The 14,882-nt window shown below is 36.2% G+C and overlaps 1 protein-coding gene across 4 annotated transcripts; it reads right to left on the bottom strand.

Annotated features, from left to right (window-relative positions):
- LOC311306910 (uncharacterized protein) lies at window positions 1–14,187 on the bottom strand. 4 transcript variants are annotated; one of them, XM_084435536.1, is made up of 7 exons: window positions 13,492–14,187; window positions 12,583–12,690; window positions 8,851–8,980; window positions 8,562–8,680; window positions 5,836–5,917; window positions 5,618–5,692; window positions 1–420 (listed from the first exon to the last, which is right to left on the bottom strand). In XM_084435536.1, the coding sequence occupies exons 3-7, from the start codon at window positions 8,933–8,935 to the stop codon at window positions 308–310; spliced, it is 474 nt and encodes a 157-aa protein (XP_084291662.1). In that variant the 5' UTR covers window positions 8,936–8,980; window positions 12,583–12,690; window positions 13,492–14,187; the 3' UTR covers window positions 1–307. The 4 variants fall into 4 exon arrangements, with proteins under 4 accessions (XP_084291662.1, XP_084291661.1, XP_084291663.1 ...); XM_084435535.1 differs by having other exon boundaries at window positions 8,851–8,935; window positions 13,492–14,186; XM_084435537.1 differs by having other exon boundaries at window positions 8,812–8,935; window positions 13,492–14,179.
- Between the last annotated feature and the right edge of the window lie 695 nt (window positions 14,188–14,882).

The raw sequence follows: 14,882 nt of genomic DNA, 5'->3' as shown, positions 1-14,882 counted from the left end.
TTTAGTCAACTTTAGCATGGGTGTCTAAACTTATGCATAGCACTGTAATATTAACTGCACTTAAAACATCAATCATGAATTGATTCAAACATGAATCAAGCTAAATAAAGCCTGTGGTAAACAACTTGAGGATACTTTGAGTTATGTTCTACAACCTAAATTGCACACAACTATACTGAAAACACGAATTTAGTTGAAGTTATGTTAACTTTTGAAATCATAAGTTTTTAATAAGTATCTAGATGTTTGGGTGTGAATGTGTGCAGTGTACGTTGTAGAACAAAACATTTATAATAAAAAAAAGTTATTATAAAACTGTTTCTTTCTTCTTGTTTTGGAACCTCAGTTCTGCCAACTTGGAATTAATGGCCTGGCCCAACTGTCCAACAGTTGCCTTTTCGTGACGTTTTATGACAGCATCTGCAAAACAATACAAGATGTCAGTGGTTATGGTTAAAGGGTTAGTTTACCTACAAATGCAAATTCTGTCATTATTTAGTCATCCTCATGTCATTCCAAATCTGTAAGACATTCCGTTTACACAAATCAAGATCTTTTTAAAGAAATCTGAGAGCTATCTCTCCCTCCATTGACATTCTACGCAACTACCACTTACAAGCACCAGAAAGTTAGTAAAGACAAGTCAAGTATTTTGTTTGTGAAAAAAAAAAAATGATTACCACTTTATTTACAAAATATTCATCTCCACTAGAGCAGCAAGGGCAGACGTTGTGTGAACGTGCGTTTGTTATGAGGTTGAAGGATGAACCCAATAGCAGACAGTTTGCAGGACACACTAGGTTTATTATATACAAATAAAAGGGAAAACAAAACCCACGAGGGGGCAAAACAAGACTAGACAGGACAACGTGTGACTAAACTGGACTATGACTTTGACAATTAACTAGACAATAAACAAACAGCAAATACAAGATCAGAACTACACTAGACAATCCACTTGACAGGAATACTCACAGAGTGATCACACAATGTTTGACAATGTTTGACAAAGTTTGACATTGAATGACAATGAAGCGACACAAGACAGCAGACATGAGGGGATTAAATAGGGAACAAATAATGAGGGCAACAGGTGATAATGGGGAAACAATAATGACTAAACAAGGATAACAAGGAGAGCGGGGCTAGATGATGAGACAACACAAGCACATGGCCCAGAAAAAGGAAATGTGTGTCCACATAAAACATGGGTCTGTCATGATCCTGCCTCAAGAATTAAAGAACCTCAAGGACTAGATGGCAGGATCATGACAGCGTTGGAGATTATATGTAAATAAAGTGCCAAATTATGTTTTTTTCACAAAGCACTGATGTCTTTACTACCTTTTTGGGGCTTGAAGGTGAGTAATTAATGACAGAACAGGGTTTCAGCAGGTATCTTCAAATTAAATCTAATGCTTTTTAATGCCATTTTTTACATTTTTGACCAAATCAAGCTCAAATGGAGTTACAAGTTTTTCCACCAGTCGGAGATATGTGTTTTGTTGGTCATCAGAAATGGTTTAAACATGATGCGAGTTCTGCCATCTCTGTCAGTGAAGTCCATTCTAAAACGTGTCTGAAAATAAACTGTAACTCAGCGAATATTAGCCACACTTTCATGAGAGATGTCTTTATAAAGCTTGGAATGTCTACTTTTAAATTAAGTAATTCATATCAAAAACAAATATTCTCATTTTATGTAATCCGTTTGAAACCATGGAGATGTACAGTTTTTTCGTTCTCCTTTCATCTCTAATGAGCTGAGGCCGCCATACCCCAGGTGCTATTCACATGGTAAATAGTTTAGGTGATCTATATGCATCACACATGCCCCTGATCAATGATACAAAAACACAAAGTTCCTTCATCAGATTCACTGATAGTTCATCGCGTTTTGAGTATGGCACGCTACTCCGGTAAAGAGGCCCTTCAGAGGATTCTGGACAGCGAGGAAGAATTCACCTTTTCCTCAGAGCAAGATTGAAACTCAAGATGACGAACAGTTGTATTTTGAAGAGTTGATCCTGCCAAGGATACGGAGTAAGTTGTTTGGTGTTATATAATTCTTCTTCTGATAATATAGTTCTTGTATAAATTTCAGACTATATTGTGCCTAGTTTTGGCTAGCTTTTGACATCTTATGAGAAATATTGCCTAACAGTGTCCCTTACTTTCTTGTAAACTAGAAATGTTTACTTTCAGGTGTAAACATTTATAATGTGATAAGTTACTAAACATATTAATATACACAATATATTTAGCTCAGTTTTGTTTAGCTTCTGACACTGATTATCATGTTAAAATACTGCCTTATGCCTAATTTAGCTTTGCGGATATCTATGTAAATATAACCTATGTGATTTGGTCCAAATATATTTTAGCTTCAGTTAAAATGTGATACTGTTTAAATACTAGACAATATATTTTTATGTATAAAATGTTAGATTTTGGTTAGCCTATGGCCCAGCTTATCATGGTAAAATACTGCCTTATGCACAGAAGTTTGTGAATACAGGTGTACATGTTTGAAATGCTCTAAATGCGTGCGGTCTATAGCCTATGTCCCATCAACAGATACTCGCGGTGACGCGGTCTATGGCCCATCAATAGTTATTTCTCTGTCCTATGGCCCATCAACAGATATATACATACATTATGCGTCCATAACCATTAATCAGTTTATTTTGGACAATGCGTGTTTTTTTTTTTTTTTTTAGGAATGTGGCTGCATCAAGCTCTCCTTCTCCAGCACCTCGCAGAGGGGAACGCAGGTGTCGTTCAGTTCTCAGTGTGATCAAGAATCATACTGAGTAAACAGACGTTATATTTTACTGATGAAATGCAATTGTTTACATCGTCATAATACAAAAGTACATGTTCTTGTATGAAATTACAACAACTGTTGTCTTTTTTAATCCATGGCCATTAGTGATTGATAATGATAATAATACCTACAGTTTATTTGATGTGTTTTTGATGTGTATGTGTTATGAGCATGCTCAAGTGTTTTGTTTTTTGTTTGTTTTTACAGATGTGACAATGAACATTTCCAAGCACCTGTTCCGAAGAAAACAAAGATAAACAAGCAACAGGCAGTTGACATGGTTCCACAAACTCTGAGATTCATGCCCGCACGGACCGCAACTGAGTTGTCAACTCTGTGCCAAAACACCAATGCTCAGTTAATTAAAATTAAGTTTAAAATAGCCTAACTGTTTGACTATTTGAATATAGTGTAACATTTTTAAATTTACTTATTTCCTGTGATCAAAGCTGAATTTGCATCATTACTTCAGTCTTGAGTGTCACATGATCCTTCAGTAATCATTAGTGCAGCACAATTAATCATATCGCAATCGCGATGTCAAGGCTATGTGATTATGTACAAAATGCTGAGATTATGGAATAAATACATTTGGGCTGTCAATGTTAACACGTTAAATTGATTAAATATTGATAAAATAATTAACGCATCAACACAGCATCCGTTCATTTTTGTCATCCTTTGGCTAGTGTTACTTTATATCAGGGGTTCCCAAACTTTTCCATGACAAGGCCCCCCAAATACCAAGGCCAAGGCCACTAGGTTCTGGCCAAACCTATAAAACTATATAGTTTTACCCAAACTGAATAATTAAGACAAGTTTAAATGGGTACATTTTCTAGAAATATTTTTGAGTCTTCATTTTCTTTTCTGACATCAAACACTTCTGTTAAAACTTAACACACTAGACATGCAAATTATGTGCAGTTTAGGCAGTTTTTGTGTGCTTTCATTTTAATTGAGCGTGAGCTGCACAGCAAAAATAGACTCAGCGCCGAAACCGCTTCACTGCTGCTCACACGACGCTCCTGCTCGCAGTGTAAATGCACTCATTGATTAACATGGATGCTGAAAAAATATGCACCGTTCACGCTTGCGGTGTGAAACGGCTGTAATTCACAAGGTTTCCTACATGTGTGTTCCGTGTGCACGTGTGATGCTGATGTTGCGCGATGTTAATCATGCGGCGCCACATTGCATTTCACCCCTTTCAATCCGATCGAAATTTCATTCGGATCGAGCTCAATCGGATCGATTAAGGTGTTTACATGAAGGTTTGAGCAGCATGAACCTGCTTAAGTTTTATCGATTAAATGAATTATCATCAATTAATCGATTAATCGTTAACATCCCTAGTAACAACTTACATTGTGAGAAAAGTTGTCTATTTTGAATAAATGCTGTTCTTTTTAACTTTTTATTCATTAATGAATCCTGAAAAAAGTATCACAGGTTATAAAAGAAAATATTAAGAAGCACAACCATTTCCAACATTGAAAAATACCAAAGTATTTAGTAGAGTATCAAATCAGGATATTAGAATGATTTCTGAAGGATGTGACACTGAAGACTGGAGTAATGATGCTGAAAATTCAGCTTTGATCACAGGAATAAATTATATTTGAAAGTATATTAAAATATAAAATAACTAAATATACAGTACCAGTCAAAAGTTTGGAAACACTACTATTTTTAATGTTTTTGAAAGAAGTCTCTTATGCTCATCAAGCCTGCAGTTAAAAAACAAAAAAACAAAACAAAAAAACAGTAATATTATGAAATATTATTACAATTTAAAATAATGGTTCTCTTTTTTAATATACTTTAAAATGTAATTTATTTTTGTGATGCAAAGCTGAATTGTCATCAGCAAGTACTCCAGTCTTTGGTGTCTTATGATCCTTCAGAAATCATTCTAATATGATGATTTGATACTCAGTTATTATCAATGATGGAAACAGTTGTGCTGTTTAATATATTTTTTTGGAATACTTTTTTCAGGATTCATTGATGAGTAAAACGTTAACAGCATTTATTCAAAAAAACAGCATTTATTCAAAATAAAAACATTTCTAACAATATAAATCGTTACCATCACCTTTTATCAATTTAACGCATCCTTGTTGAACTAAAGTACTAATTTCTTTAAAAAATAGTTATTGTTCCCAAACTTTTGAACGGTAGTGTATATTGTTACAAAAGATTCCTATTCTAAATAAATACAGTTCTTTTTAACTTTTTACTCATCAAATAATCCTGAAAAAAGTATCTCAGGTTATAAAAAAAATATTAAGCAGCACAACTGTTTCCAACATTGATCATAAATCAGCATATTAGAATGATTTCTGAAGGATCATAAGACACCAAAGACTGGAGTACTTGCTGATGAAAATTCAGCTTTGCATCACAAAATTACATTTTATTAAAAAAGAGAACAATTATTAATAATATTTAATAATATTACTGTTGATGTATATTACTGTACTTGATGAGCATAAGAGACTTCTTTAAAAAACATTAAAAATAGTCATGTTTCCAAACTTTTGACTGGTACTGTAAACATAACCTATTACATTTTTTCCCCCGTTTTTAACCCCCGGTCGGAATGCAAAAAAAATTCTCGGGGGAGGACAAAATATTTGCGAAAGAAAGCAAAACCCATGTAATTTTTCACTAATTTTTCCCGTCAAAATGTCTCTTTCAGGGCTGTTTATGACAGGCTCAAATACAGGAGGTTTCTATATTTGCAGTCTATGGTTCAGTCATACGTTTAAACAGTAATAAACTTACTCATAATTGCCTTGACCTTCCCTGGATCCAGGCCATCTCTTGCCTCTTCACCGCATGCGGTCTTGGATTTTCCACCTAAATACCGGAAACAGTGATACTTGTAGGAAGAAACATTTAAAGTATAATGGTATATTACTATTAGTACTTGTAAATGTACCTCTAAGGTTGCTTCGGAGAAGAGTCTCCATGTCAAAAACACTACAGAGGGGACACCTTACCATAGAAGTGGACGTATTGGCATGATGCTGCCCTCCATGCACTTCTGGACACAAACACTTCTGATCCAGGATAGATTTCAACCTAAGGATACAACAACAAAAATGACCAGATAACGTTTTATTTTATCTTTGTTATTAAAAATAAGAAGTAGTGATGGGCATTTTTCAAAAATAATGCATTCGAATATTCAGGCTCATAAAAATCAAATGGTGTTTGGTGTCATAACCTTATTTTTTTTATAATACAATAAAGATGCACAATTCTGGATAAATTGAGAATCACAATTTTTTTTTATGAAAATTATTAAATCGAACCAAAAATTGAAATCTTGCTAATCGGAATCAAATTGAATCTGGACATCTGTATCGATCCCCAGCACTAGTGTGTGTCTGTATATTGTAAAAACACTCACTGGGGTTAGGCTTATTCTTAAAGGAGTGATCACCTACAATCTTCACTTTTCCACGAGAATCAATGTATGTTATGATTGCCTAACGATTATACACTGGCCGGGAAGCCGATATTTAAAAGTGAAGCGTTTGTTTACCTCAGGGTTTGTAAAATAGCCCACGTGCACGCGCACTCAAATACGAGATTTTGGCCGTTTCTCAATATGCGTTCTTGTCTGTACTTGCGTTCTTGTGGACTTGTGAAACGTCATCAGTCGCTGCCCAAGTACCGTCCCAATACACAAGTTTGCATTTTGGCAAGAACGGTTAAAAATCCCGGAAGTGTTCTTGACACGCCCATTTTACCGAGGATGCATTGGTTGGTAACTTGTGTGAACTTGACGGCAGAAATATCCCAGCATTCATTTCGGCATTCGAGGAACGAGAGGTCAATACAGCAAGTCGTTTTTCTACAATTTCATCGCTAAATTCACTTCTGAGAACATTTGATGCGAGAAATCAACTGTGTAGATTTCAAATATTGGCATTTTTCGAAAATGCGCTCAAACGTTTTCGGAAGTGAGAATCTTCAGCGTAGGTAGCTTTATTGTTATGAATATACATTACATAGTGTACAGTTGTAGAGTAATCCCTTGAGCTGAGGGGTAGGCTTGGGCGATAAAGCCTGGCTGTTACCGTCAATAATTCTCGTTATGTTTGGGCACTGCAGACGGCGTCTGTGCGGGGGTGTTATTGCGCAATACCAGCAAGAACACATCGTCTCAAACTGTCAGCGGCGTTCTGTGTGCTCGTCACCTTGTGAGTTCATTCTTCCAAGAACAACTAGCAAGAGCGTTCTCCCCAAGAACACAAGTCCGTTCTTTGCATTCTTGGTTTTGAGAAACACCCTTTGATTTCTTCTCTGTCTTGACGTCACGACGGGGGAGGATATGCCATATATGGACAGCGCAGCAGGAAGCTCGCCCTTACCCTCTCCCCTCTCCCCCTCATATTCAGTCGCGAAAGATGCAGAAACGAAGTGCACACATGAGTTGCTCTGTGGTTGACTGCCAGAATCAACATGTAAATGTGTTTTCTCTACCAAGAACGGACCTAGCTATCAGGGACCAGTGGATTAAATAAATTTTTAATGACGCGGTTCCTTCAACCCTTCCCACTGGCTTATCGTTACGTGTTTGTGCTAAACATTGTACGCCGAAATCCTTCACAAATTTGGGGCAATATCAGGCGAAGTTGGCATCGAAGCTCGGGAAAAGCGCCATTCCAACAACATTGCCTGCAATTGAAACGGTGAGACTGTGTTTTTATTGCTCTACTGTGTGTAACAAACAGCATCTAGGTGGGTTTTCGCCTGGAAGGCTTTATAGAAATCTGGCATCCTACTGAACGAAGTTAAACTGAGAGAGCGTGGCGTTCACAGACACCAGAATGAACGAGTTCACAGTAACGTTCATCAGGCAGTAATGCGGTACGTTCAGTTCACTTTCGCCCAAAATATGAACGAGTTGATGAACTATCGTTCAATGAACGCGTTCAGGCACAACACTGGCGGGAGTATTAGCTTCGAGGTATGGGGAATGGCTGCTAACGTACTTTGCAAAAAACAAATGACTGAGATCATCATGAATTCGGTTATTGTTTATTTATTGCCTAACGCTTATATATGAGGCGCCGTCTAGTTTGTGTGTGTGTGTGCTCACGTCTTATATTTGTGTGTGTGTGCTGTGCTCGTGTCTCATATGAGTAACTTTATGTGCGTGAGGGTTCATATACATGTATGTGTGACTACTTATTATATATGCAAGCGTGTTTCATATATGTGTGCGTGAATGAAGTTTGATTTAAGCCCTAAACGGAGCCTCATACTTATACACTGGCCGGGAAGCCGGTCGCATTCATTCACAACTTGCGCCATGATGTCAGTTTGTAATGATATGCTAAAGCGTTACATGCGGTCCCCGTTACATACCCCCCTCCTTCCTGCAACCAATCAACGCGCCCCTCATTTGCATTATTATAATGACCGTCCATGACAGCCAAAATATCGCATCAGATCTCGCGAGACAATAATGCCTACAGAAATAAGGGTCTGAGGAGCTCTGTGTTTATTTTTTTTCCACTTTTCTTTTTTAGAAGGGCCTGAAAGACTATAATACAGCAGGTATCCAAGGTAATACTAGGGTATGACTCCTTTAAAAAACTTGAAAAGTATTAGAACAGTTAGAATAATCAAAAACAAGGAAGTTATTTTTTGGTCAAAGAAAACTACATATCAAAAGAAAGAATTTAAGTGATTTGGTGTCTGAGAAACTTACACTAGTGTTGGCTGCATTGTCTGATGGTACTGGGTACTGTCCAGGTGCTGTTATCATGTTTTTAAGCTCCGCAATAGACTGTTGAATAACACGAAGTGACTCTTCCATGTTTCCCATTTCTTAAATGCAAAATCAACAAGATACTTCACATTGAGGGTACGAAGGAATTTGCAAAAGAAATATAAAATATTCCTAAAATGTTAGATCTTAAGAGACGTAAATAATAAGGCACATATTGTGCAGATCTTACTCTCTACAACAAATTCTCAAAGGTCTGATATGTCCTCACGTATGTCCTTGTATGGTTGTGGCAAGTCTTTTTTCTGGATCTTCTCCATAAGTGCTCTCTGCTGTGAGACTTTCATTGTCTTCATCTTGATCTTTCATCTCCAATAAATAAATGTCTGAATAACATGCACCTCACAAAGAAAAAATAAATAAAATGAAATGAAATGGCCTCTGCACGGACAATAAGGAAATATGAAAATAATAAGATAGTCATAAAAGTTCTAGTTAATAATAATAATGCATCAATGTTTTTGCAAAAAATATCAACCATTTTTAATATTAGAGTAATAGTTTAAGGAGAACTCCGGTCAATTTTAACATTGAGCTCATTTTTTTGTACATTTGGAGTGCTGTCAGTACAGAGAACAACGACACAAATCGGTGTTGCCTACACCGAGTTATTCTATTTTTAAAATTTGCACCCTGTTGACTTCAATGGGGCAAGTTTTAAACCTGCTTTTAGCCTCTTAACATCCTTGATGTGTCATTACAAGTGCACAGAAAATGTGAGTGATTCCTTCAGAGCAGGGTTCCAGACTGCGACCAAAATGGTCGCATATGCGACCATTTTTTGAGAATGTGCGAGTTAAAATTGTATGTGGTCGCATTTGTGCGAGTGCATGGTCATGTACAACTCAGTTAAATTCACGCATGAATTTTCCTGCATTGAACTTGTTTTAGCGCCCGCCAAAATTAATTTTTGTCCCGCCAAAGACTTATTTGATCGGTGAGTAATGTAGATGAACTAACGTTACATGTTTTCATGTTTAACTGAACGAGCAGAGAGAGAGACCCGGTTGCGCGCGCACACACTCTCTTCGGAGCAGGCGAAAGTGTAAACAAGACTTCACCGTCTACAAACTAAGCGCTGTCTTGCTCTCTCTCCCTCGCACATTTTAATCAAAATAAATCGACACGGTGGTAAAAGGTCGGAAGACCAAAGTTTCATGTGGAGCATTCGGAGATTTTTTTTTTCCTGAATTACCGCTGGGTGAATTGTGCTAAATAAGTTGCCTTATCTTCTCTGAAAAGCATTCCGGACATTCAGCTGACATAAAACAACACTTTAATTAAACGAAAAAAACTATCTAATGATGAAATGTTTTCTGTGTTGACACAAATCTTGGATGTCCATGTCCTAACTGCTGGGATAATCACACAACGCGCATGACATGTCCAATTCGCGAACTAACGACTCATTTGAACCGATTCATTTTAATGAATGGTTAAAACAACTGATCTTTCCAACACTGAACTCAGGAGACGTCTGAATCAATGTATAACTAATCAGTAACACTTTACAATAAGGTTCTATTGATTACATAAATTACATAAAAAGTACAGTTTGCTAACTCAAGCTTTAAAATAAATAAAACCACTTGTTTTTTTGAAAAGCATATGACAACATTTTTCCTCACAGTGCTATCAAGAATCGATAAGAGAATCGTTAAAGAATCGGATCGATAATCAGAATTGTCAGTGGCATTGATATTGATAAAATCCCCATCCCTATGTAAAGACAGTAAATTTATAATCAAACTTTAAAGAACATACATGTTTTTTAATAGTTTTTTTGAGAGTTAAAAGATGAAAACATTTTGCTAACATGAGGTCTTGTGTCACTGTCAAGTCTTTTTACATCAGTGCAAAACTAGGGTATGCAGATTAAGACCACTATTCATCAGCATGCATTGATTAATCCCATGGCATGTAGCAAAAAAACAAACAAAAAAGAAGGTGCGACCAACTGAGAAAGTTGGTGGCAGCAGTGCAACCAGTGGAAAAGTTAGTCTGGAGCCCTGCTTCAGAGTGAAAACGGGTGAATCTGACTGCAGTAGATGTGAAAGATATGGATAAAAATCATACCTGCAAACTCCACACACTAAAAAAGGTGACAGTGTCGGGGGGGGGCAGGGGTGCAGACTAACTTTGTTTTTTTTATACATGCCATGGGATTAATCAATGCATGCTGATGAATGATGTATAATAATAATAATAATTATTATTTTGCATACCCTAGTTTTGCACTGATGTAACAAGACTGACAGTGACACACAATAAGAGCATGTTAGCAAAATGTTTTAATCTTTTAAATCTTAAAAAAAACTATTAAAAAACATGCATGTTCTTTAATGTTTAATTATAATTTTACTGTCTTCACATAGGGATGGGATTTGATAACATTTTATCAATAATAATGCCACTGACGATTCTGATTATCGATCCGATTCTTTTTTCTCTCTTTTTTCTCGATTCTTGATAGCACTGTGTGGAAAAATGTTTTACTTTTTTTTAAAAAAGTGGTTTTATTTATTTTAAAGTTTAAGCTTGAGTTAGCAAACTGTACTTTTTATGTAATTTATGTAATAAATAGAACCTTATTATAAAGTGTTACTGATTAGTTATACACCGATTCAAACGTCTCCTGAGTTCACTGTTGGAAAGATCAGTTGTTTTAACCATTCATTAAAATTAATCGGTTCAAAGGAGTCATTAGTTCGCGAATTGGACGTGTCGTGCGCGTTGTGTGATTTCCGCCTAAATGAATTATAAATAAACATAAACAACTAGTAGGCTATTTGCAGTATATTAAATCATTTTTGACAATTATTTTGCACTGAAATGAGTCTGACACTCGAGTCTGTCAGCTCTGACAGCGCTGCATCACGTGCACCTGCGCAATATCATAGCTTATGATTTCCGAAAATAGTACTATGTTGTCAACTAGTGATATCATCACAAGAACTGTTGAGGAATATGCAACATAATTTAGACAATTATTTTTGTCATATAGTTATAATAATAAGTTATAACTGTCAGACACTATCATTTCACCGTGCATGCCCTCGCAGGCTCGCACCGAGCGAGGCTGAACATGACCTCAGCTTCGCAGCTGAGACACGAATAGACTCTTAACCTAAAAGGGGGGGGGGGGGGAGGGGGTTACAATGGTGTTTCATGTATTCAGAGTTGTTTACAGTGTTAAAGAGATGGATTCTCATGCTAAACATGGCCAAAGTTTAAAAAAAATATTTTAGACGAATAACAGAGAATTTTCTGTGCCGAAAATCTTACTTCCGGGTTGGTACAAGTTTCGGCTGATTTTTTTCGATCATGGATCTAATGACGTAGACCAGAGAGGAACTCCTTATATGAGCATTTCTCCCGGAAAAGCTCGCCCGCGCACACGTCGACCAGAGGAGAGCGAGACCGTTCCCAAAGAACCCAGCGTTAGGAACAGTGGATGGAGTTTGTTTTTCCGGGGCAAAAATGGAGATGTGCAAGACTGTTTGTTCCCTGCATTTCGACAATGATTGTTTTATAAACAAAGCCCAGATCAATGGATTTGCAGATCGTCTAATGCTTAAGGATCGAGCAGTCGCAATGATAAAGGTTCGCGGTCGCAGGCGGTGAGTAAAACTGCTTCAAATGTCTCTGTGTGTTGTTAGCAATCATATACTGTCTATGTTAGCAATCGACGCGTTAGCAGCACAGCTTTAACACGGCCCGCCTCCAGACGCTCGCTTTTTTCCGGAAAGACTCGGTACAGCCTATCTTTCTTTTATAAATATAAAACTAAAGACTTTTTGGAGATATGAAGGATGCAATACTACTCTATAGTAGTGTTGTCAAAAATATTGATATTTCGATAAATATCGATACTGAAATATCTGAACGGTAGTTAAAGTAGTTAGTTCACCCAAAAACGAAAATTATGTCATTATTTACTCACCCTCATGTCGTTCCAATCCAAGACGTTCGTTTAATCTTTTTGATGAAATCTGAGATCTTTTTATCACTCCACTGACAGTCTACACAACTTGCACAATGACATGCATTTCTGAAGAAAAGCAGAAAGACACAATCATTTTTAAATACTGTGAGTGCATCTGTTTCACCCATTATCTTCTGTTGGATTAGCCTACATTTTTAAATCTTCTGTTTTTAGTTGTTACCAGAGCATTTTCCTGAAAATAGCAATCACACAATAAGAAGTATTTAAAAAAAAAAAAATCTTTTTCTGCACATTAATGTCAATTAACTATTGAACATAATTGCTTGTATTTTTTATGTATATCCAGTAGTGTCTGATATTCCAAAGAAATTTAACGGTAAAACTTTACAATAAGGTTCGTTAGTTAACTACATTAGTTAACATGACCTAATAAAGAATTGCACCTATACAGCATTTATTAATCTTTAATTTCAACATTTACTAATGTTTTATTAAAACCTTGTAAACATTAGCCTAGTTAATGCACTGTGAACTAACATGAACTAACAATGAACAGCTGTATTTTTATTAACCTTAAAGTTACAAACTTACAAATACTGTAACAAATGTATTGCTCATAGTTAGTTCTTGTTATAAAGTGATACCAATTTAGGCTAACATAAAACAAAGATGAGTACAATTATCATTATCATTAATAAACTGAATTTTGTGTAAGTTACAGTGATTAAAAACATGAAATAGGCCTAATGCTGCAAACAGAACACAAAACAGTGTAAAACTAACACAGTAAGCGCGTTTCCTCTTGCTCACACCGGTTTGAATAACATATAACGTTACTTAAAGTCTTTTTACATATCTCTAAAATTAAAATAAACAGATTTGAGGGCATTAGCACGTTATACTCACCGCTAAACTGAATGAGTTGACAAGGCCAACCTCGCTTATTGAACTTCTTTTCTTCCAGAAAACGCCTCTCTTCCGTTCCACTTGTGAATGACCACGGGTTGTATTTCTGTCATGTCTTTGTGTTTTAATTGTGATAGTCCACAAATATGAACGTATATGAATGATGCCGTCAGTGAATAATCAACCAAACCGTATTTTATGGAGCAGACACTACGGGAAAATACGCTGACTGACCCCTAACCCGTAATGAGCATCAGCTGATCTCGAGACTCGTTGTGAGGACAACGACCGCGCGAAGGAAGAAGATCTGGTCACGTGCGGGCAATTTATGCGGGCGGTAAAAGAGTTCGTCTTACAAAACAGCATAACTGCAGTACAAACGGTAGACCTATGAAGACTTCATATGCAAAAACCAAAAAGTCCATCTGAAGGTTTTTTATTTATTTAAATAAGCTTTTTTTTTTTTTTTTTTTTTTTTTTTTTATAAAGCTCCTTTATTAGTTTCAATAATTTCACTTTAATGACAACTAAAATGACCTCATTGCCATTAAAGTGAAATTACTAAACCTAAACATAGGAGCCTGATTAAAAAAAAAAAGTCAGATGAGGTTTTTGCATTTAAAGTCTTCACATGCATATCAGTGCATCAGTGTTATTGTTTCAATCTGGTTTCAATATACTTCATTATACAGCAGATCTACAGTTGTACTGCAGTTATACTTCACTATAATGGAGTTGTACTTTTTGTACTGCAGTTTTACTGCTGTTGAACTTCAATGTACTGCAGTTATATTGTATCTATACTTCGTTATACTGCAGTGCAAATCTACAGATGCACTTCATTGTACTGCAATTATACTGCTTTGAACTGCAGTTTTACTGCAGTTGTACTTCATTGTACTGCAGTTATTTTTTGTAAGGGGTTTTTCATTGTTGTGTACAAGAGTTAAAAACTATAAATACTGTTCGTTTTCTCACACAAACCGCTCGTTTCGTGTCTTAGGCCATCAATGTGTACTTACGATGGGGAATTGTTTCATTTAGACGATGGGGAATTTTTTAATTTGGACTTTGTGCATGCTCTTTGAGACAGTGACCATATACCTGTGAACAAAACAATGAACCAATGAGAACAAGACACATGAACAGGGGAGTACATGGCAGGTTCACAAGAAATGACAAACCAGGGAAGCACATGACAAGAAACTGAAACATAACCCAACACCATCTGTGACAATGTGACACTATTCATGCCTCATGTATTTTCATATGACATGAGGCATGAAATATATTGTCACATACATGTACACATATTTATACATGCAACATGTAGATCAACTGTTATGCTTGAATTTTTATGCATGTTGAAAATATATTTTCAAAATATATTT

Source organism: Rutilus rutilus (assembly GCF_951802725.1).
Source record: "Rutilus rutilus genome assembly, chromosome: 17".
Taxonomy (NCBI): Eukaryota; Metazoa; Chordata; class Actinopteri; order Cypriniformes; family Leuciscidae; genus Rutilus; species Rutilus rutilus.
This window is presented reverse-complemented; position numbering and strand designations above follow the sequence as displayed.